Source organism: Dasypus novemcinctus, chromosome X (genome assembly GCF_030445035.2).
Source record: "Dasypus novemcinctus isolate mDasNov1 chromosome X, mDasNov1.1.hap2, whole genome shotgun sequence".
Lineage (NCBI taxonomy): Eukaryota > Metazoa > Chordata > Mammalia > Cingulata > Dasypodidae > Dasypus > Dasypus novemcinctus.
The window spans coordinates 183,736,245-183,761,553 of NC_080704.1; the positions used below are offsets into that span (position 1 = coordinate 183,736,245).

Genomic DNA, 25,309 nt, shown 5'->3' on the forward strand with positions numbered 1-25,309 from the left:
CCTCAGTATACAGGCCCATCACCATCAGTAGTTGTAAGTCTTCTCTAGAGGAACCAAAAGACCAATTTCTCTCCTTCCTTCTACTGCTTCTATCAACTGGAATCACAGAAAACTAGAATTTTATTTATTTTGTTTTTGAAATTTATGTGTTGATTTCTTGTAGCATCCAATAAGAATGTTAATATTTCTTCTTGCAATGAAGATATTTGGGCCAAGTAGAAGCATTTAGGAACTTGTGGGCTGTTTCTATAATTCCATATGCTGTTTCAGGGTCCCACACGTACCCCAACTCTGCTTGATAAAGCTGGAAGTTATTTTTAATGACCCTTGAAAGTCACAAACACATCAGTTAGCAAAAGAAGTAACAACAATGATTCTTGCTATTATCACTAAAACAAATCAAGACTTAGAATGCCCTTTTACTAAACTTAATAAAGATTCAGCAAATTCTTACAATCAAACTGAAGGATTATTATTTATAAATCAAGTTTGATGAGGTGATTACTGTCTAAAATGATTCAACCTTTAAGTTAAGGGGAAAACTTTTACTTTGTAGATAATATAAAATAAAATCTTTTTAAAAATTTAAATGATAAAAAGGTTTCAAAAGCTGAAAAAAAAATATCCTAAGAGTAACAACAACAAAGTGGAGGGACTTATCTCCAGAAGATGTCAAGAATGATTAAAAAGCTTTATTAACTAGGACAGTGTAGTCCTGGTACAAGGATACAGAAATAAATGAATGAAACATTATAAAGGGCACAAAAATAGGCCCACATATAGAAAAACTTGATTTATGACAGAGATGCCATTTCAGAGAGTTAATTTGAGATTGATCATTGACCTAAATATAAAAGCTAAAAATGTAAAGTCTTAGAAATAAAGTATAAGACAATATATTTGCAACTTTTGGTAGGCATATTTTTTTGTGCATAGAAATGCAGTCATAGTAAAGAAAAAGAACTAATAAATTTGATTTGATAAAAATTGAAATTTTCTGCTTGTCGAAGACTATCAAGAAAACAAAAATGCAAGCCAAAGAGTGGGAGAAGATATGTTACATATGTATATGTCTGACAAAGGATCTGTATCTAAAATTTTTTTAAAATCCTATAACTCAATAATAAGAAGATGAAAAAAATGGTCAAAAGACTAGAACAGAGATTTCACCAAAAATATACATAATTACCCAAAAGCATATGAAAACATAATTAACATTTTTTAAATCATGGGAATATAAATTAAAACCTCATGAAGACATAAATTTACAAAGACTAGAGTGACGTAAGTAAAAGAAAAAAAACAAACTAAAAACTAAAACTACCAAAGATTGGTGAGGTTGAGGAGAAATTGGAACTCTCATATATTGTTGGTGGGGTTTAAAAATGTTACAACAGGGAAGCAGTCTGTCTACCACATGGGAGGTCCGCGGTTCAAACCCTGGGCCTCCTTGACCCGTGTGGAGCTGGCCCATGCACAGTGCTGATGTGCCCAAGGAGTGCTGTGCCATGCAGGGGTGTCCCCCGCATAGGGGAGCCCCATGCTCAAGGAGTGTGCCCCGTTAGGAGAGACTTCCAGTGCAAGTGCAGTCTGCCCAGGAATGGCATTGCACACACGGAGAGATGACACAACAAAAAGAAACACAGATTCCCGTGCTGCTGACAACAACAGAAGCAGACAAAGAAGAACACACAGCAAATAGACACAGAGAACAGACAACTGGGGTGGGGGGCAAGGGGAGAGAAATAAATAAAATAAATAAATCTTTAAAAAATTGTTACAACAACTTTGTAAAACATCTTTAGGAAAACATCTTGGTAGTTTCTTATAAAGTTAACAATGCATTTACCATATAATCTAGGTATTCTACTTCCAGATATATATCCAAATGAAATGCAAATATATATTCATAAAAGATTTACCCAAGATTGTTCATAGTAGCTTTATTCAAAAAGTCAAAACCTGAAAACCATTCAAAATTACATTAACAAATAAATGGGTGACTACACTGTGATATATTCATATAAGTATCAATAAAAATGAATGAACAATAGATTCACATCATATGGATGAACCTTAAAAATTACTTTAAGTGAAAAAGACACAATTTTTATTTTAAGTGAAAAATTAAACAATATTTAATATTCATGAAATTTTAAACAAGCAAAAGTAAGCTATGGTGTTAGAGAAAAGGAGTGGTTCCCTCAGGGGTGGTAGATTAACTGAAAATTTATGTAAAGGAGCTAGCTGGTATGATATACATATTCTATATAATGACTGAGGTAATGGTTATACAATTATATACTTTTAATCAATTAAAATATTTTTATTTTAACATATATACATTATACCTCAATAGAAAAAAAAACAGATCTACTGAGACTCCAGATATCTGAGTTATCAGACAAAGACTTTGAATTTGGTATTATGAATATGTTTAAACAGATGAAATAAACATGATAATCCCAGCAAATAAATGAAAATTAATTGAGAAAGAGAAAAATTGAGAGTGGGAAGTGCTTGCACAAAAGGGTAAGCACATTGGAAACTCTGGAAATACATATAAAAACCTCAGTGGTTTAGAAACAATTAAAGGGAGAATTCATGAACTAGAACATAGATCATAAGAAAATATCTAGAATGAGACATAAAAAGACAAAAAATTAAAATACACAAAAGAGAAGTTTAAAATATATAAGATTAATTGAGAAGTCCTAAGATGCATGTAATTGGAGCAACAGAGGGAGAGAAATGAAAGAATGGTAGAAAAGCCAATGTTTGAAGAGATAATGGCAGAACACTATCCAAATCTGATGAAGGTTATATAGCCACAATTTCAAGAAGCCCTTCCAAGCCAAGTAGAATAAACAGAAACAAATTATAGTGAAACTGCTGAAAACAGAAACCAAAGAGAAAAATTATAAAAGTAGCCTGAAAAATATGCATTGATTTTAAAGTCATAATAAATAGACTGACAGTTGACTTGGACAGAAAGTCATTTTGAGACAAAAAAATAATAAAACAGTAAAAATTTATCATCATCAGAATTTTTAAAAATAGGGTGTTTTTCTGGCCAAAGGAAAATTGTCCTTGAAGGAAAATTGCAGCTGGATAAAATAAGCCCCCCAGGCACCAAGGGATTTCTACCAAGCACTAGCTAATGATGCAAGTAGAAAAAGACATTGAATAAAAGGAGGAAATGGTAAAGGCAAATGAGATTATATGGCTAAGAGACTTCAATGTGAGTCGGGAGATCATCAGAGGGGTTGCACTTATGCACATCTCAGCAGGATCTAAGAGACAGCCGAAGTAGATACAACCCCAAGTAGTGGTGCTCCTGAGGGCTATGGAGACATCCAGGTTCTATGGTCATGACAGATGGTTCTGGAGTTCGGTGCCTTGCCAGTGGGCCCTAGTTTGGAGTTTGTGCTCCTGAGTGTGATTGAGATGGACTCAAAAGTGACCTCTCTACACATACCTCTTCTGTCACTTTTACTGAACTTGTGGTTGGCACTGGGGTTGATGTATGCTTGGGAGACTTGAATCTCTGGAATGACCATATGCTGGCTGGGCCCTGAGCCTCAGTGGAGTTGCAGCACCTACTCTCCAGTTCGTTGGATTTGCCCGTGTCAGCTAACAGGGAGATGGGAATGGTCAACCACCACACCAGGGAACTGAGAGAATGTACAAATGAAAGCAGGAGAATTCCATCCATCAGCCATGTGGGATCTGAGCCCATTCTCAAGTTAGAGGTGGAGTGAGCATTACCATTCCAGGGTCCTCAGGATGGAAGAATAAAATATGGATTATAGTGGACTTAGTGGTATTCTACTATAGAATTATTATGACTCCAGCAGTGGAAGAAACTGTATCATTGATGTGGAGACAGTGGCCACAGGAATTGCTGAGGGCAGGGAGGGGGAAGAAGAGTTGTAATATGGGGGCATTTCAGGACTTGGAGTTGTCCTTAATGATACTGCAGGTTCAGGTGTAGGACATCATATATCCTGCCATAACCCATGGAATGGACTTGGAGAGAGTGTAAACTACAATGTAAACTATATTCCATGCAGTGTAGCAGTGCCTCAAAATGTATTCATCAAATGCAATGAATGTTCCACACTAATGAAAGAATTTGGGGATGTGGGAGGAGTGTGAGGGGATGGGGAGTGAGTGTGTATGGGATCCTCATATTTTTTAATGTAACATTTTGTATGATTTATTTATCTTTGAAAAACTAAGAAAACATCTATTAAAAATAAAATTTGAAAAATGAAAATGATAAATATAGGTATAATGCTAAATAAGTATTGAATATATAAAATAAAAATTGCTTATTGGGTATAAAATATATTTAGAATAAAATACCATGCTACAATGTAATTAATAAAGTTTAGATTGGGAAAAATGGAAATAGAGCTTTCTAAAAATTGTGTTTATCAAGGAAATGTAAAAGTACTGATTATTAATTGATTTTCATAAGTAAAGTATGCATGGTAACTGAAACACTCATACATTGCTGCTTGAAAAATTAAATGCTACAACCAGTTTGCTAAACAGTTTGGCAGTCTCATATAATATTAGGCATATTCTTTTTTTAAAGATTTTATTTATTTATTTATTTATTTATTTATTTATTTATTTATTTATCTCCCCTTTCCCCCCCACCCTGGTTGTCCATTCTCTGTGCCTATTTACTGCATCTTCTTTGTCCGCTTCTGTTGTTGTCAGAGGCACAGGAATCTGTGTTTCTTTTGGTTGCGTCATCTTGTTGTGTCAGCTCTCCATGTTTGCGGCACCATTCCTGGGCAGGCTGCACTTTCTTTCGCGCTGGGTGGTTTCTTTATGGGGCACACTCCTTTGCACGTGGTGCTCCCCTACGCGGGGGACACCCCTGCATGGCAGGGCACTCCTTGTGTGCATCAGCACTGCGCATGGGCCAGCTCCACACGGGTCAAGGAGGCCTGGGGTTTGAACCACGGACCTCCCATGTGGTAAATGGATGCCCTAACCACTGGGCCAAGTCCACCACCAGACATATTCTTACCATATGATTTTGCAGTTTCATTCCTGGGTATTTACCAAGATAAATGAAAGTATATGCCAACACAAAGATTTGTATGTAAATTTTCACATCAGTTTTATTCATAAATAGTCAAATGTTGGAAAAAATCCAAATGTCCACAAGCAGGTGGATGGAAAATCAAATTATATTTTATCAATACAAAGAAATACTAATCAGCAATTAAAAGAAAAAGAAAAAACTATTGGTAGATGTAACAATATGAATGAACCTAAAAAATATTATGCAGAATGAAGGAATCCAGACACAAAATATATACACACAGTATGATATTTACATGAAACTCTAGGAAAGAATTATCTAATCCATACTGAAAGGAATAATATCTTTAGTTACCTGAGGCCAAGGTGGAGATATAATGGTCACAATGGGACCTTTGTAGTGATGAAAGGATTCTATAGATGATACTTATGATGAAAGATGGAGAATACAACCAGATAGTAGAAGCCTTAACATAGCACAGTTTATCTCAAGACTGTGACAGGGCTATTGGTCTAGGGAGTTGTATTAGTCAGCCAAAGGGATGCTGATGCAAAAAAAAAAAACAACAGAAATCTTTTGGCTTTTATAAAGAGTGCTTATTTGGGATAGAAGCTTACATTTACCAGGCCATAAAGTGTAACTTACTTCCCTCGCCATAGTCTGTTGCCACTTGTTGGAGCAAGATGGCTGCTAGTCTTTGTGAGGGTTCAGCCTTGCTCTTCCTCTTAAGGCTCCATGATTCTATCTTCTTCCAATATCAGCTGTAGGCTGAGATTAGTATTTTCCCTCTTCCACAGCTTGTTTCTCTCTGGGCTCAGTTGCTCTCCTTTCTCCACAAGGTCAGCTGTAGACTATCAGGTGAAAGACGTATCTGTCTTTCCAGGACTCTGCCTTACGACCACGATCTTCTGTGTACTTACTAGGCTCCAGATCAAAACTCCTACTAACTCCTGTGCCTTGTCATTTTCTCTGTGAGTTCCCACCCATCAAGGGGGTGAGGATGCAACATCCTACTGATGTGGCCCAATTAAACCCTTAATGATTATTCAATCAAGTAAAAGTGGAACCTCTGAATCCAATAAAATCTAACTGCCTGGTGGGATGGATCAGTTTACAAATATAATCCAATATCTATGTTTGGAATTCATAAACAATATCAAACTGCTACAGGAATACTGGATAACAAATAAGTCATGAATCCCACCTCTTGAGCTCTTGATCCTCAAGTGTGAATGAATAAACAACCTCCTCTTCCTTTAATATTTTTTGATTTTTAAAGAAGGTTTATATTATATAAATGTCATATAAAAATATAAGGGATTCCCATATGCCCCACTCCCTCCCCCTCCCATACTTTCTAACATTAACAACATCCTTCATTGAGGTGGTACATTTATTATGATTGATGAACACATATTGTAGCATTGCTACTAGCCATAGAGTACAGTTTACATTGTAGTTTACACTCTGTGCTGTCTAATTTTGTAGGTTATAAAAAAATATACAATGACCTGTATCCACCACTGTAATGTATTGCAGGACAACCTCAATGTCCCAAAAGTGTCGTCATATTACACCTATTCTTCCATCTTCCATCCCTCAGAACCTCTGGTGGCCACTGCCTTAACATCAATGATAAGAATTCTTCCATTGTTAGAATAATAATAAGTCTACTTTAGTCTATTGTTCATTCACCAATCTTGAGGATTTGGGGATGGTGATGCTAACTCTGCTTCTAATTGAGAGGCAACCTATACTTAGCACCATAATTGATAAATATACGTCCCAGAGACTTAAATCTTTGGTCCATCCATGTGCCAGTTGAGCCCTGAATTTCAGCAGAGTTGTACCACCTACTCGGCAGTTCATTGGACTCACCCAGGACAACTAACAAGGAGATGATGATAAACAACTTCTTCTTGAGAATTGAAACAGTGTACTCAAGAGTAGAGTCAGGTTTAAGTTAAGATCAAAAGGAGGGGGATACATTCAAAGGTGAGACTGAGAATATAGGTGAATTTACTGTTCATATAGCAACAGAGTTAGAGGGTTGGAAGTTTTGGTAAAAAGGGGTTGTAAAGAAGGTATGGGAGTTAGAGCCAGATTCATGCACTTTGTAAAACAGGAATAAACCTGACTGACTATAAATTTAACAAAAAATCTTGCCCTTCTGGTGGTGTCTGAGGTAACCAGGTGTGTGAAACATTATTAATTTTAATGGTCTTCTAAAGGAAGGTGTGTGTTTCTTTTCACTGCTGTGATCTGAAATGTTTTAATTTCTGTGTTCCTAGGATTTACCCCTGTATAAAGCACATACAGGCAGTTGGGAACATTGGAGAAAAGAGATTAAGAACTATATTAACGATATTAATAACAAAGTAGTTACTATAAGAAAAGTATATTATTCTCTCTGATTGATGGTAGGATCCTCAATCAAGCCTTTGGTACACTTCATGAATGGAAAAGGAGAGACCTGTAACTATTGTGACTCACTGAAATGTAACCCAGATACCTTTTTCCTTTAACACTGATGCTATGCTTTGTAAACTGCATAGTCTTTATATTACAACTGAACAGTAATGGAACAAGTTTTAAGTAGCCTTTGCTTATATACCCCCTTTTCTTGCTTTGCAACCCTGAAGTCTGTTACTCCTGTACATAGCCCTCAATGTTTATTAATGGAGTAATATGAGTCATCCCAGAACTGACCAAGCCAGTTCTAATCAGAATTAGCCCACCTAACATGCACTGTAGCCTAAACCTTAAACTTCAAGTGAACTCAGCTTGTAATCAATCTGCACATACTCAAACATTAGACTATTTCTAACCCCATCTTCTAAAACCATCACTTTCTAGTCATGCAACACATGAGTCAGCATGATGGTTATTAGCCATATTCCCCATATTGCACTGTTATCTTCCCCTCAACTGTCACAACCCCACCTCCTTCCTGTTCAATCCCATAAAAAACCCTAAGCATTCCCAACTCGGAGACAAATTTGAGGACTTCCCTTCTGTCTTAATGAGGTGAGCCTTTTCTGAATAAACTTTTTCTCTTCTCAAAACCCTGATGTCACTTAATTAAATCTCTACTATACTTTGGGCAAGGACTCACTTTTGAGCTACTACAGAAATTCCTATGCCTATGCAAATTAGGACAGGGTGGTTTAGGTGGACCCGTCCAACTTTGACATTCTCTGTTTCTGTACTTTAAAGGGGCCATTTTGAGTGGCCCAAAGTGCCTCTTTTTTTATGTCTTTATTTATTTTTTGATGTTACATTCAAAAAATATGAGGTCCCCATACACCTCCCACCCCCCTCACACCACTCCTCCCATAACAACAACTTCCTCCATCATCATGAGACATTCATTGCACTTGGTGAATACATCTCTGAGTACTGCTGCTCCTCATGGTCAATGGTCCACACCATAGCCCACACTCTCCCCAGTCCACCTAGTGGGCCATGGGAGGACATACAATGTCTGGTAACTGTCCCTGCAGCACCGCACAGGACAACTCCAAGTCCCTAAAACACCCCCATATCACATCTCTTCCTCTCACTCCCTACTCCAAGCAGCCATGATGACCACTTTCTCCACACTAATGCCACATTTTATTCGATTACTAATCACAATAGTTCATGAATAGAATATCAGTAAGTCCACTCTAATCCATACTCTATTCCTCCATCCTGTGCACCCTGGGATGATTGTGTCCACTCCACATCTCTATCAAGAGGGGCCTTAGATTCCACATGGATGCTGCATGCAATCCTCCTGCTTTCAGTTGGAGGCACTCTTGGCTCCATGGTGTGGTGGTTGACTTTCTTCAACTCCATGTTGGCTGAGTGGGGTAAGTCCAATAAACCAGAGTGTAGGAGTTGCAAGTCTGTTGAGGTTCAGGTCCTGGTTATCACATGGTCAGTCCAGTGTTTCAGGTGCCCTGTGTATACACTAAACCCCAGCACCAACTACAGATCCGGTAAAAGTAACAGCAGAGGATTGTGAACAAAGACCACATCTGAGTCCAGCTCCATCACACAGAAACACAAACTCCAAAGTAGGGCCAACTGACATGGCACTGAACTCCATCTGCCATGACCATAGAACCTGTGGGTCTCTGTGGCCCTCAGAAGAACCAATACCTGTGGTTGTATCTACTTTATCTGTCTCTGGGACTCTGCTGAGGTGTGCATAAGGGTGACCCCTCTGATAACCTCCCAGCTCTTTTTGGAGACTCATAGCCATATAAACTCATTCGTCCTTTCCATTTCCCCCTTTGATTCAGGTCAAAAAGCATTTTAAACTCCTAGTATTATATGTAAGTAGCAAGTTCGTGATCTCAGCAAATGTGTTCTCAAAGTCTTCCAGTTGCACTGGTTCTCATTTTTTCTCTCCTCAGGTGTCACCACTGTTCTCACCATGACCACCTTGAGTATCAGTGCCAGAAACTCCTTACCTAAAGTGGCATACGCGACGGCCATGGACTGGTTCATAGCCGTCTGTTATGCCTTTGTATTTTCTGCGCTGATTGAATTTGCAACTGTCAACTACTTTACCAAGCGGAGTTGGGCTTGGGAAGGCAAGAAGTTGCCTGAGGCCTTGGAGATGAAGGTGAGATACAGTAAAGGGGGGGCTAGGAAGCACCCCCTGAGAGAACTGTATTGGGACCAGGAGTGGGCAGCCTGCAGCCTGCAGGAACTGGGCAGGGCTGTGTGCTGTTCACTGGGGTCATCAATACAATTCTCAACTGGAGTGATTCTTGGCAATATGGAGTATTGGATTGGGGAAAGGAAAGAGGGCAGGTATCATGGAAGGCTGATGCCTTTTGTTGAGGGATTAAATGTAAGTTTGATGGCTAGACTTAAGGGGAACCCACTGATACTTACAAGAATGGACTCCATCTTCAATATAGAGTAGTGTAATCTTTAGGGCTACCTCTGCCCCTCACATCCCAGTACATTCACATTAGTCACACCAAAGTGATTGTAATTCCTTCTGCGTGTTGGTTCATTCTATACTCTCCATCTTGAAGACTCTTTTCTCATTTCTCTGCCCAGTGAAGACCTACACGTTCCTCAAGATCGAGCTGAAATACTACTTTTTCCATAGATCCTTTCCAGAAACCTCCAGACATATTTGTCTGCTCTTGGGGAGGTGGATGTTCCTGATATTAAAAGCCATGATTTGCATTATAGCTATTTGTTTGCCTCCTCAGTAGATTGTGAACTTCTTGTGGGCATCATCTTTCTAACTATACAGCATCCTTGTCCAGCATCTGACTCAGAGTGAAAGCAGAATAAATATTGGTTGGATTAATGGATGGATGAGAAGAAAGAGGAAAATGAAGAAAAAACAATTAACAAACTCTAATTAATGGGTATAAAACATGAATATGGGAAAATCAAGCTTGCTGTCCTAAGCTGCTTCATATGTGTTCAGATCTCTAGATGTATGTTAACACTATCCAAAAATGCTAAAACAAATGGGCAGATGTGATCCCAGAACCATTAGAGTCCTCTTTGAAGAGTCATGGGGAAAAGAAAAGGCAATATAGATTTTTCAAAATGGGGGAAAGATGGATTCCATAGAGCACATACTGATGAGTTGGAAAAAAATTGCAACAGATTTTGACTATTTATTTAGATAGAATTTATTAATTCCTTGCTATAAATTTTGAAGAAATATGTATACTTCTACTTGCTCCATGTACTTTCCCATAGGAACTTTTGGTTGTTTTTTTTATTATATACTTTGTCTGTTTGTTACATGTGTACCCTTAAAATATATTTACTCCTCTAATATTGATTTATCAACTATGAACAGGATCTGATGACCCCCTATCCTCTACAAGATATAAGGAAATCAGTATACTTATGCAATCTCTCATGTTCTCTCTCTCCCAGTCCCTGCCATTTCCCAACTTTTGTTTATTATACTCTTATTTCTACATTGTCATGTTTTGTAGAATTGACATGCTTTTGTGCAACCATAATTCCTATAGTTTTCATAGTTCTGCACTCAGATGGGTCCTCTTCTAAAAATAGCCTTTTCTCAGTTTCTCCATACATTTCTTAGGGTTATACTGCAGAAGATTTTGTGTGTTTTTTTTAAAGAAGGGCTCATGGTAACCATATTTCCTACAATCTTGCATGTGTGAAATTATCTGTCTCTTGTGTTTAGACTTGAATGATAATTGGGTTGTTGTATAATTTGTGGCCCACATTCCCTTTTTCAGATGACCCTGTAGACACTAATTGTTGTTCTGAATTCTACAATTGAATGTGGTTATGTAGAATTCTAAAGCTAGTCTTACAGTTTGCCACATCATAAGATATTTGATTTTATGCTCTAGGGGCCCATATGAACTCATCTTTTATTTGTGAAGTCCAGTTACTTACAAAGATATATTGATGTCAATCTGTAAGAAATTTTTCTGAGATACCATGTTGCCCTTTAAGCCTATAGATTAATGGCTCTCTTGGCTTCAGTGAAGTTTTCCTCAAACACATCTTAGTTCTGCTCTCTTCATATAACCACCAATTATACATGTTATAGAGCTTTTCTGTCTTCCATATTTATTTATTCTCTAATAATTTGTAGCTATTCTATTATTTTACTTTTCATTTTGCTCAGTTTTCCCAAGCCTGCCTTCCATGAACCTGACCATTTTCAGCAGTGTCTTCTGTTGAATCACCTTCAATTCTGTGGTAATTTCATTTTACCTCACATTTGTTTTATGATTTATACTAACTTATTTTTCATGTATTCCTTGACAAAATGTTTCTTTTACATGTTCTTCAACAGTCCTTCATTGGTGATTTTTCCTCTTTCTTGTAACAGATTTTGCATCACTTGTACCTTAGTTTCTTTAATTTCAATTATTAGTTCTAGCTGAATTAGAGGAGTTCTTTACTAGTCCTCCTATGGGTAGAAGAATCATTTTGGGGAGGGGCTGAGAAAGACAGTTTGAGCATCGTCTGCTGTCTCTATGATCTCTTATGAATACTAATTCACATAGTTATGATTCTGTTTCTAACAAGCAAGAAGTCACCCTTGCTCACAATGAAGCCTTTTATGTTACAGTTCTGTGTGTGGGGAGGTGTTGTGAGTATGCGGTTATGTATGTGGTATATCTATTAACTTTCCAGTCCTTGCCACTATAGGATAGCCAAACAGTGTTTCAGAAAGTTCTTACTGCCAGTGTGAAAACTATAATTTTATTTCAAAGCAGGGGTCATTTGTTTCCCTTCTCAGGTCCTGCCACTCACTTTTGGGGACTCATCTTGGCCTGAAATCCAGTGCAGCAGGCATAATCTCAGCATCTTCCTCATTCTAATCCAATTTCCACTGCACTTGGGAGCCCTCATTTTTGGGAGGATGAAGGTTATAGCTGCTTTGAGGTTTCATCAGATGGAGTTCTGGTTTCTATCTCCCATTTGCCTTGTTATTTTTGGTCAGTTTGGTCAGTTTCAGAGAGGATAAGGAAGCAACTATATCCTATTCTAGTATATTAAACTAAAAGATCCCTAGAATATATTATCAGCTTGAGTTAACTAAGAAGAAATTATGCAAAGCTAATCTCATGAAATTTTATGAAGAGTTTTTCAGACTTGTGAATCAGGGTATATCATAGACATTATCAAGACATTTGACGAGCATTTTTTAGACCCCCATGAAGAAGAAGCAACAGTTAAGAAATAGTACAATAAGGCTGATATATTTGGTTGAGCAATTGAAGTAATATAGAATTGACTAATGAGTGGAAGTCCCTCATGATACTCCACAGGGCCTGGTACTTTACCTTGTCCTCTTAAATGTTGTCATAAATTATTCAAATGAAGACATATAGAAGGCAGGAGGTTCAAATTTGTAAACTAGCATTAGTTCATGTTGCTGGAGGGGAGGGTAAGAAGTTCTGAAGTCTGAATGAATAGGCTCTGAAATCAAAAGATTAAAGTTTACTAAAACAAATAGAAATTATTACACATAGGTACAAAAAATCAACTCTAAGATGGAAAAACTTAATAATTTCACACTAGAAATAAGACACAGGGCTATGGATAAAAAGCAAATTTGATATAAGTTTACTGTGTGGTATAACTCTTGAAAAGACCTACTTTGTTTGGATATACGTTAAGAATTACCTAGAACAAGTGAGATGATAAACTCTTTGTATTGTGTATGATTGGGCTATATTTAGAGCACACTATTACAATTTGGTTACTACATTGGAGGAGGGAAATTGATAAATGCCTGCAGGAAATGATGTTTCCTCTTTTCAGATATTTGAAACACTGCCATAGATGTCTTGTGAAAAATGATGTAGAATTGTTTTCTGTGGCCCCAAAGGAGCAAAGGGGTGGTCTGATGGCAGATAGAAAACTAGAATAGAGTAGAGGAAACCGTAGATATGGATGTCAGTTCAATATAAGTTATACTTTGAAGTTGTTCACTGTCCCTGGAAGCACTCAGACTGTACTGAGTGGCCTCTGAGGACTCTTCCAGGCCTAAATCTCTGAAAATAGCTGAGATTAGGGAGGCTAACTAAAGCTTCATCCTAGAGTAGTTATTTCCTGTTCCTTGATCAAAGCTTCCACTTGGTGAAATCTTTTCAACTAACAAAACTATGAGCCAGCTCACTGTACCCTCTTTTTAAAATTATTATTATTAGCCTACTTGTCTTGTTATTCAGCAAAATGAGAACCATGTGTCCAATTCCGAATTATGGTGAAATTTAAAAAGGAGAAATGAAAACAATGGTCAAAAACCCTTCTGCAATATGGTGAACTTTGATGTTCCTGAAAGAATGAGCAGAGAAAAAGGAAGGAAGGAAATTAACAAAGAACTAACGAAGTCATTTCCCTTCTGGAAAGACATAAGCCTCCAGACTGACAAAGACACAGACATATGACACAGATTATGTCCTTCATGTGCCTACATTAACTAACATTGTCATGGAATTTCAGAAAACCAGGGATAAAGAGAGAGTCTAAAAATCTTCTAGAAACTAAATAGTTGTTATAAAAAAGAAATAATAGGGAGCGGATGTAGTTCAATGGTTGCATACTGCCTCTCATGTATGATGTCCCAGGTTCAATCTCCAGGCCTCTTAAAAAAAAAGAAATTATAAGCAGAATGGCATCCTACCTCTCAGGTACACTGTATGCTGGACAGCAGTGGATCTGTACACTCATATACCTGAGGGTCAAACCACCTACAAAGCTACAATCATATCTTAGCCCAAGTATCACTTAAGCAGAGAGGTATAATAGTTATTTTCAGACCTGCAAGAACTCTGAAATGTCATGTATCATGTACCCTGCTCAGGAAGATATTGGAGGATATTGTTTATTAAAGCAAGGAAATAGAGCAAAAAGAAAAAGTCATGGGATCCTGAAAAGAAGGTATCCAACAGTAGAAAAGTGAAAGCAAGTCCTAAGGTAACAGGTGTACAGTAAGCCTCAAGAAAAACAATTCAGTTTGTAGTAAAAGGCTAGAGGTATTTATATAATCATTTTTATTATGATGTTTCCACTGATTGTTGATTGCACTAAAATATTTCTACAACTTGTATTGGAAGATTGGGAAAGAGTTACATAAGTGAAGTAAATCATGATTAATCATAACAAAAAGATAATTGGTATTGTGCAAAACTTGTAGCAGTAAAAGCACATTATTTAGAAATAAGTAAATAAGTATTAGAAGTACTTACTAAGAGTAAATATAACCATCTAAGAGAAACTGGAGCAGGGGGAGGGTACATCAGGAAAGGGCTTTCTGGTTTTCATGATAAGCCTTTCAGCTATATTTCTTTTTAAAATATTCACATGTATTAGTTTCATTATAGTTTTGAAAATTACAAGTAATAAAAGCAAATTAAACTGAAGAAATAAATCTCTACATTTAAAAATAAGATATGTATTCTTAAAATGACTTTTAAAATATTAATAAATTCTTACCTAACTTTTGGAGATGCAGTCATTCTTAGGCTCCTTTTTAATTTTTAAATGAGAAAATCACAGTATCTTATTCTAGAGTAATATTTTATCTGATATTACATTGGAGAAAATACTCAACATCCATTTAGTTTCTTACTATTAATCTATGGGTCAATCTTGTAATATAAATATAGCTACAAATCAAGTAACCCATTGGCATTTTCCTTGTAGGCTGAATAGCATTGCAGGTAAAGTTAGGTTTTCCTCATAAACAGGCAGCCCTTCCACCCTCTTCTACAGTAGGCCTAAATGTTCTGAAAACAATCTACTCTATTACTGGTGAACTGGTTGAAATAAAAAATAGCAGTCATTTCTGGAATATCTGTGGGATACAGAGCTAATCATTAAATGCCCCCAGCACTTAGGAGCTGACTGTCTAAGAAGGGAAGGAAGCAATTTACACAGTTACATACAGAATGCCAATCCAAGAATAAATGCTGATCATCATAGGAGAGATAGACCCAAAATGCTGTTATCCATTTTTTATCTCATTACATCTTGATCACTTTACCTACATCATTAGCTCTTCTTTATGTTCATTTCTCTTTTTTTTTCTTTTTTAGAGAAGTTGCAGGTTTGCAGAACCATCATACAGAAAAAACAGGATTCCCATACACCATGCCATCACCAACAACTTGCTTTAATGTGGAATATTTTTTACTATTGATAGCACATATTTATATAATTGTACTATTAATTAAAGCCCATGGTTTATCTTAAAGTTCCCTTTTGTGTAGTGTAGCTCCTTGGATTTTTAAAAATTTTTATTCTGTTACTATATCCTCAATCTAACATTTCCACTTTTAATCACATTCTGATAAATATTTCAGTGCAGTTACATGCATTCACAATGTTGTGATACCATCACCACCACCCATTACCAAAACATTTCCATCTCCCTAAATAGGACACCTGTACATTTTAAGTTTCAACTTCCATACTCTATCCTCATCCCATCTCCTGTTAACCTATATACAAGATTCTTACTCTATGAGTTTGCTTATTCTAATTGTTCCAAGTCGATGATATCATAAAAAATTTGTCCTTTTGTAACTGTCTTATTTCACTCAATATAATGTTATCAAGGTTCATCCATGTTGTTGCATGTATCAAATCTGGTCTGGATTGTCCCACCAGCCAGGTACTGCTGCTGTTTCCACCACTAGATGAGGGTGTTGGAAATGAACCAATATGATTGTCCGTGTACATGGTCTAGGGTTTCTTCAAGAAGACTGTGGGAGAAATTCAGCCAATAACATTGGTTTGATTGGGACTGTTGCCTAGTATCAGAAAAGCCTCATTACTAAACTTTGTTGTGGACATGTGGGACCATATTTTCTATAGGGCTCACCTCCACGGCATCCTTGGTCACCACCCAAATTGTAGTTTATTCTATGTTTATTTATCCTCTCCTCACTTCTTGTCTTTATACTTTACTGTGCTTTGGCTAGACTTCACCTCCTATCCCTCATGAATTTTCCTTCACTTCCCTCAGTAACTCCTGTTCATTCCTTCAGTGAACTCCTGTTCATTGGTTTAAAAAAAATAAATAAATACTCTGTACCATCACCTTATTCACTGACCAAATCCTCTGCCTCCTATTTTAGCTGACACCTGATTCTAAACTGAAACTTCTCTTTCTCTGCCTGATTGCCTAATGGAGCTCTTTATCCTCTGGTTTTTCAGAAATGCAATTCCCATCCTCTTAATCTTCAATGCCGCTCTTCACTTATGTTCTGATCCATTTCTTGATTTTTCTTTTCTTTCTTGGTATTTTCTTTGGCATTATCCTTTTTTTCTTCCTGACATTTAAATGTTGGAGCACCCAGAGCTTGATATTCACATATCTTTACTTCTGAATCTGTACTCACTTCCCAAATGGCCTCATTCAGAACCATGGCACTGAATCAATTCCATCTAGGATCCAACAGATCCCAAATAGATATTTCCCTCCCAGACTTTTACACCAAACTACAGGCTCATATCTGGAACATATACCTCTCCACTGGGATGACCAATGGGAATATAATCCTTATGGTGAAGCAGAACTCTGATCTTCCCCTAAATCTTCTCATCATCAAAATGTCCAATCACAGCTAATTATTCCACCATTCTTCTAAGTGTTCAGGCTATAAACTTAAGTTCCAGTTTCAATTCTTGTCTTTTTCTCACCTGTCCATCCCTACCCTGAACCACTGAAACCCAATTCATCAGTAAGTCCTGATTTCCCCACATTCACAATATATCTTGAACCTGTATATTTTTCTCTCTCTTTTCCACTGCTGACCCACTCTAAGACTCTTTCACTAGCCTCATTAGGGCAAACCTCCTAACTATAATCCTCTGCTTTCATACGTACCACCTATTCTCTTCCTGATCTTCAGAAATGCCATTGTAAATAGTATATTAGAAAAGTTATGCTCAAAATACTCTAATAGCTTCCCTCCACACTTGGATCAAAGTCCGCAGTCCATAGCATGACTCTTAAAGCCTTGCAGGCTCTGGTCCCTACGTGCACAATGTTAATTCCTAACACCTTTTTTTGGTTTTCTTGCATTCACTCCACTCACAGGTCACAATGCCCTCCTTAATAGTCCTTGAACAAGTCACCCTCATTCCAGCTCCAGGTGCTTTGTCCTTACTATATTCCCTCTCTAGAAGTATTGTCATTCAGATCTTTTCTTTTCTCATTTTATTCAGCCTTCTGCTCCCCTTCATAGAGAAATTTGCTCTGACTACTCTATCTAAACTAGTATTCACCAGTATTCCCTGTACCTATCCTGGTTTTGGAGACTCCATAACACTTATCTGTTCCTGATGGTATTGCAGGCTACATTAATTTGCTTACAAATTTATTATATGTCTCCTTTTACTGGTAAGTAAGTTACTTGGGGACAGATGCCATCTTTTACTGTTCACTGCCTTATCCCCAGCAGTACAATAATTGCCACATAGTAGGTAGGTAAAGATTTAATAAATGAATGAGTACCTTCTGAATTGTCTCTAAATCTCTGCTTTCTTGTTTCCTTTACTTCTGTATCCAGCTTAAGCCCCATAGTGTTATATCACTACACTCACTCACCAGCACCCTTAGCCTCTTCAATCCCTTTAATCCAAATCCTGTAAAAATTTCCATATCCTTTGACAATTATGAGTGTATAGTGTTGAATTCTACTGGTTCATCAACTTGTACCTACAATTCTTCTCTGTGTCTAATCAGTCCTGCTTTCTATTTTCCTCAAAACTTATTTTAAATCTTGACTATTCCCTTCCCCTTCCTTATGGAAAAAAGAAATTCCATTGTATTTCCTCAACTTACCATGATTTCCTTCAACTTACCATGAACCTCTCTCCCACCAAAATATATCATTTGTGTGGCATCCACTCAGCTATAATCCAGTCCTGAATAATTTATTCCCAACTTATGCTCTGGATACCCCCCACCTTCTCAGGAAAAATAATACAAATGCTTAGTCTTCTACTTGCATTGGTCTCTCCTTTCTACTGGCTTAAATGCCTCTTCTAAATCCAGTAGGACCTTTTCCTCTTTTGAAATCCCTCTTGAGCCACCTCAGCTCTCTGGTTTGTTGTGTCTCTCATTGGCTTTCCTCTTTGTGTCTCTTTGTTGCATCATCTTGTTGTGTCAGCTAACCACACCTGTCTGTCACACCAGCTTGCCTTCTCCAGGAGGCACCTGGAACTGAACCAGGGACCTCCCATATGGTAGGCCGAAGTCCAATCACTTTAACCACATCCGCTTCCATCAACTCTTTGTTTATGTCTCTCTGAATGCTTTTGTGCCTTCTTCCTTAGGTTTCGTTCTCTCTTATTTTAATGAGTCTTCTTCAGTAGACTGAGTTTTCTAAGAGCTGGTCTCTGATCCATATTTGAATCCTACATAGTATATACCCCATTGCTTCTGAAAAATGGGGTTTAGGAAAGCTAGGTGGCTCTAAGAGAGTTGACATAGAGGCCCTGGAGCATGTCTGATGTACTCTGCAGTCTTCCTTAGGTCTCAAATGCAATTAGGGCTTCAGTTACCCCTTTATTTAGCATTCCTAGAAACAATTGATGAGGGCTATCTGAAGAAAAGACTCTTGAGTTGGACATGCATTGATCTATAAAAGTTTTCCTTGCCTCCCAAAACCCACATGAGGTGGATTTCCAGAAGATAAAGCATCATTGTCTGGGGTCAGAATGCTTGAGGGATTTGGAAAAGTCAGTTTCAGTTTTGTGGTGAAAGAATTACCCTAGGCACAACTATAAAGATATGCTCTCTCTATAGGAAAGCTCAAGCCTCAGAAGGACCAAAACCTAAAATAACATTGAGAATCTGAAATAGGGGACATTTTTTTTTTCATTCAATAAAAATCCACCATGTGCCTAACAGCCAGGCACTTGGCTTGGGAGCTAGAAATAGAATGGTCACTTGCTTAAAGTTAAGCCAATCTAATCTCTCCAATCAAAGTCTAGAGCCAAGAGGAGTAATGAAAAACTAGATGCAGATATGGGAAAATATTGACCATTAATTTTTGTTTCCTACTCCTGTCTCCTTGATACTACAACTTTTGCTTTGGTTTATTTCTTTAGCAATTTACATAAGATTTTTAGTGGCTAATTAAAATACATCTGGTTGGAAAGTGTGAGAGAAGTTAAAGGTAATTTTCTTTTATTATTAATAATCTGTGGTTAAATCAACTGCTGTTTCTCCTCCACTATAGAACACAATACCTGTGGTGCTAAAGAAAGTGTTTCCTTGTTAGAATGATGTTTGGAAAATTTGGTCATAACCAGCTTATAAGATATTTAAATGAGAGAACATATGTGAAAGCTTCTAGCCAAGTCGGGGGGGGGGGCGGTTTTTCCTTTCCTTTCCTTTCCTTTCTTTTTTAAAATCTACCCATGAAAAAAGAGATTGTTAAACAAATAAGTAAGCAGGCAAACAAGTTAAGTGCTCTTTTATTTAATGGCAAAGGCATTTAACAGCAGGACTCTATCCACACAACAAATTCTCTAATTATAAATGAGTCCCATGTAGTATTTAAAACATTTGCAAAGTTCTTAGAAGTATTAGAGTTTTGTCCCCCTTCCGCTTGTACCAATGTGACTGAAATCCTTAAAGAAAAATAACAATATTGCTTTTTAAATGTCCTATTAGTCAGACTGTTCAATTATATAAACCAATACCCCCTAATCTGTCCCACTTCCTCTCCCCAACTGAAAACACTGAAGCCAGCTCAGGCAGGCAGGGTTGTGGATACTGGTATAAAGGCCATTCAGGACTTGTGCTCTGCCTATCTGTGCAGCCTCACTTTCCTGCTACTCTTTTGCACATGATGACACAACTGCAGAAAGCTGCTTGTCATCCTTCAAGCAATGCCCTTGTCCTTTGCTGTGTCTTTAGCTGATGAACTCCTGCTCATCCTTTGTGGTCTAGCTCACAAGCCACTTTGCCTTCTCTGAGCCACCTTTTCAAGGTGGACAGGAACTTCGCCCCTTCTTCTTATGAATTCCCATAGCAGTTTGCTTTTATCTATTAGAGTGCTAGTCACATTATATGGCAATGATCTATTTACAAAACTGTCTTCCCCACTGGATTGTGAATGCGTGAAAGAATCAACTAAATCTGACTCATCTTTCAACTTTTCTACTTTTCCCTAAATATCTAGAATAGTCCTTGGCCCAGTAGGTTTTCAGTAAATATGGGACAAAAGTTGTTATTAGAATTAGGGAGATAAATGGCAATGAGTACTAAAAGAGAAAATACAAGATTGATGGAGACTCAAAAGTAAAGAAGAAAAGAGAAAGAGATTAAGATAAAAGGTTCAATTATAGGGGGTAGAATAGAGAAACCCAGGGAGGAAAAAGGGAGAGAGAGGAAGAGTAATAAAGGATAAACACAGGATGCAGTAAAGTAGCATCAAGAAAGAGAAGGTGAGGTGTGTGAAATGAGGGCATTACAACTAACCTCTTTTATCCCATAATCATAGCATTTATGAAGCTCCCGTATACTCATTTTTCCCTAGGGGAAAAGAGGGATGGAAGGAAGGAAAATCTAGGGTGGGGAGTGAGGTAGCAAATAGTGCAGACTATGAGCTGGGCCACTGCCTTGGGCCTGAGTCTGGACTGACCTGATCCTTTGGTCTCCTCTGTTCCTGCCCCTCTCTATTCTGATCCAGGGTAGAGTTTTCTGGCCTCCTTTTCTCCCTTCAGCATGTAGGGAGCCCTGGTGAAGATCTGTGTACACAACTGCATGTGTGAGGACAAATGGGCTAGTGCCTGTGTATATGCTTGTTTCCCATTGGGTGTTTGATTGTTTATATTACTCTCAAGAGTAAGCCCAAAGGGTGGTGCCATAGCAAGCCCTCAGCTGCCTTTACTTTTGTTTTATCAAAGGGGTCAATTTTCATAGTTCTGTGAGTCCTGCTTGCAGTCCTGCAAAGGTGGAAAACCCTCGTGTGCCCCTTAGCTTGCTGAACACATGTACAGTGCATGAAGGGTGGGACGCTGTTATACTGATGCATGTAAACATGCCATAATATGTGTTGTGTCTTTAAGACAAAATGACTCTGCAGACTCACCGAGCTCTCTTCCTCACAGGAGATGCGCCATTGATGGTTGCAGCCTGGTGGAGTTATTTCTCTGGTAACCAAAAGGTGTCTTGTGCCTATAGAAAGCAGCATGGTGCAACCCTGGACAAAGTCAGGAGCCCAGGTTGCTAGTTTAAGTTCTGCCACTCAGTCTGAAGCTGAGTTTTCCCATCTGTCAAATGGGAGTAATGTCACCCACCTCAAAGGGTTGCTGTGAGGTTCAGATCACATGATATACAGGACCCCTCATGTGAGCAACACTTCCTAGTCCATTCTCTTCTTTGATCCTCTCAACAACCCTGCTAATTTATCTGATCCTCATTTTGCAGATGAAGGAACTGAAGATCAAAGAGGAGAAGTGACTTGGCCAAAGCCACATAGCTAGTGAGTGGTAAAGCCAGGATGAAACAAGTTTTCCATTTTCAAATTCATCTTCTATCATCCCTAGACACAAACCTGGCAACTCAGTGCAATTGGCTTCATGGCCCCTGTTTCTTAACTTCCCTCAAGTTTTCTTGTCCCTGAAGCTTCTAAAAGTGCTCTGTGCAATGAATTAATCACTTTCATTTTGTTCCTCCGTCCTCCCCTACTTTTCCTGGCCCTAGAAGAAAACACCAGCAGCACCAGTGAAGAAAACCAGCAGCACTTTCAACATCGTGGGGACCACCTATCCTATCAACCTGGCCAAGGACACTGAGCTCTCTACCATCTCCAAAGGTGCTGCTCCCAGTACCTCCTCAACCCCAACAATCATTGCTTCACCCAAGGCCACCTATGTTCAGGACAGCCCTACTGAGACCAAGACCTACAATAGCGTCAGTAAGGTTGACAAAATTTCCCGCATCATCTTTCCTGTGCTCTTTGCCATATTCAATCTGGTCTACTGGGCCACATATGTCAACCGGGAATCAGCTATCAAAGGCATGATCCGAAAACAATAGAAAGTGGTGATGGTGTGGCAACCAGAGCACTGTCTATTCCATGAAGCATCTGGGCACCCAAGCCCTGGGGGTCCCCTTCATGTGTTTTGGGATTCTTCTTTTTAACCCTCAACCAGGCTCTGACCCTAAAATATATTTATGGATATCAATGAAAAATCAAAAACAAAAAAAGTTACTTGCCCTTCTAACATGGCTGAGTGTAATCCCATCTGAGCCAAACACTGCCATTTGTCCAGTTGCTCTTCTTAGTATGCCAGTGTCCCCCAGCTGAGAGCACTTCATGCCTTTTATTTCACTCTGCCCACTGAAGAAAGAACTAGGGACTCCATTCCTTGTAATGGGAACCTCGGTTGTTCGAGAGGTCCAGATTAAGGAGAATTATTAACAGGTCAAAATTAGATGACTCTGATTTACTACGGAGCCAGTTTGGGCTATTCCACTTCTCTTGCCTACATCAGGGCGCTTTAAGTGTAAGAAATGATAGTAAAGGCAGGAGTCAGTGTGAACCTCTTTCTTGGCTTGGAGGTTAATGGGAAACAGTGAAAGCCCAGAACTGTCCACCATGTATGGCCAAAACAGAACTAACTGCCCCAACCTGGCACCAAGATAGCTGGTGTCCTGACATGCCCAGCCCCCTCAGGAAAACAGCATCCTCCTTGGTATATCTCTCCTCCAAGAAAGCCCTCAGCCTTCAATCCCTTTGCTTTTCTTTTAGCCTGTAGGGCACTGCTTTGATTGGATTCATTGTTGCCTGCAAACTCTTCAAGGAAATGATCAACTATTTTTATTTAAACCAAAAGGGGACCAATAGAAAAAAAAATCTAGATTTAGTGTCAACACAAGAATTTTTAAAAGGTGGGGGTGGTAGGGAAGTCACCACTCTGTGAAATAAAATAGTCAAATAATAGAAGGGGCAAAAGGTTTGGGAGAGGGGTGGAAGTTGGTGTTTGAAATCTGACTCAAAAGAGAGGGCCACTGGCAGGTGAAAGTTAAATTTTTTCTTCCATATTCCCTTCATCCCCAAACCCTGACCTAGGCTCAGGAACTTTTATCCCACTGTATCAAGTACTCCTGGTCCTCTGTTAATGCTAATTCTAGGAGGGGTGAATTAGAGATTCATACAAATATCTCTAGTCGATTTTTGAGTCATCATTAACTTTATTACCAGTATTGTAATATAAATTATTTAGGGACCAATTTGTCTCATTTGTTCTTAGTCTCAATGTGAATAAAAGGGACAGGTATAATTGAGGAATTTTTATAAAGTAGATAAACTAAGTTCCAGAAATTTAATTGATTTGCCAAGGTTCCTTACAAATGTCTTTCATAGGGAAGTATTATGTGCCCTTTCCCAAAGGCTGAAATAAATATGGACTAAGAATTCAGCTTTACCTTCATCTCAGACTCTGTGTACTCTCAGTGGACCTGCTGGATCCTTAGTGTAGTTAAGTTGGACACCAGACAGGGTTGTAGTGAGTATCAATGTATCACCCAAGGAGACCACAGTTAATATTCATGGCTTAAGGGAATGAGATTGTTTAAGCCACTTTGGATCTGAATACTTGCACTAACCCAGAGTAGTCTAGAAACACAAGGTAAAGCTGTTGATGGCACCACAAGCAAATTCTTCCTTGCCCACCCCCTGAACAAAGCTTCTAAGGGATCTGACATAAGCTGCTGGTTGCCTTTTCATCCACCTTTCCCCACCCCCCACCCCTGCTTCCTTGCCATTGCTGGGATAACGCATGCCAGTCCCATTATTCCTAAGACTATGTCTGTAGGTAAATTCATTAATAGAAGAGTATAGTCTAGTGGATATGTGGGGATGGGGGGTGGGGTGGGTGGGGCTGTTAATGATTGTTTTAAGAAATTTAGAATGGAAGCCTGACCTTTGCCTCTCTATAGAAAATGTGTTTCCAAATGCTTTGGTGCAACGTTTAGCGGCTGTTTATTAAATAAACTCTTTCTGAATTGTACTTGGGCTAAAGAACATTTTTGGATTGCGCCTTGTCTAACTAGCTCACAGGCAGCATTATGTTTGCCTTTCGCTTTCACCCCCAACCTTGCACCACCCTCATTTTCCACTAAACACCATTAAAATAAGGGGGAACAAAGGTACATCCAGAGCATGAGACTTTAACTACAATGGTCCAAAATGGGACCCATGTGAAACATATCTTTGAATGACTCAAGGGCATCATTATCCAATAGGACAGAGAAGGAAACAGATGCATTTCCTCTGTTAAATCCCCCCACTCCCAGAAAATATAGAAATGTATTCTTATTACAATTCTGAATGCTTTCTATTTTCCATCAATTGCTTTTTCACTTAGGCAATAGTGTCCTTCGGCAAGAGTTATTAGATGAGATGAAGTGTGTGTCTGGTTGGTTGAGCCATGTGTTGGGAAGTAGATGATGTGACAGTTTGAGATTATGTGTGACTTCCCAAAAGAGAAAGATTATGTTTGTAAACTAATCTATTCTGGGTGTAATACCCTTTGATCATATCAGATTCAGTTGGGAAGCCCTTTATTAAAATACCTGTTAAGACTAAGGTTTTGATTTGACCACATCAATAAAGCGTGACTCAGGTTGAATCCCTGCCAACTTGGTGGGCTGATATAATCGACACTCACTCAAGAAGACACCAGAAGAAGAGAGAGCTTTGTCATTTTGATTCTGTTATGTGACAGAAAGCAGAAGACTCAAAC

At 38.3% G+C, this 25,309-nt stretch overlaps 1 protein-coding gene across 5 annotated transcripts in view; it reads left to right on the forward strand.

Moving 5' to 3' along the window:
- The window catches only part of GABRA3 (gamma-aminobutyric acid type A receptor subunit alpha3), a 401,316-nt gene extending 376,742 nt beyond the window's left edge, over positions 1 to 24,574 (forward strand). For 3 of the 5 annotated variants that reach the window (XM_058290915.2, XM_058290916.1, XM_058290917.1), the window contains 2 exons: positions 9,469 to 9,680; positions 22,263 to 24,574. In XM_058290915.2, coding sequence (XP_058146898.1) covers positions 9,469 to 9,680; positions 22,263 to 22,598 — 548 coding nt within the window. In that variant the 3' untranslated portion in view covers positions 22,599 to 24,574. The remainder of the gene's footprint in view (positions 1 to 9,468; positions 9,681 to 22,262) is intronic. The other 2 variants (XM_058290918.1, XM_058290919.1) reach the window with 1 other exon arrangement.
- Positions 24,575 to 25,309: the final 735 nt, after the last annotated feature.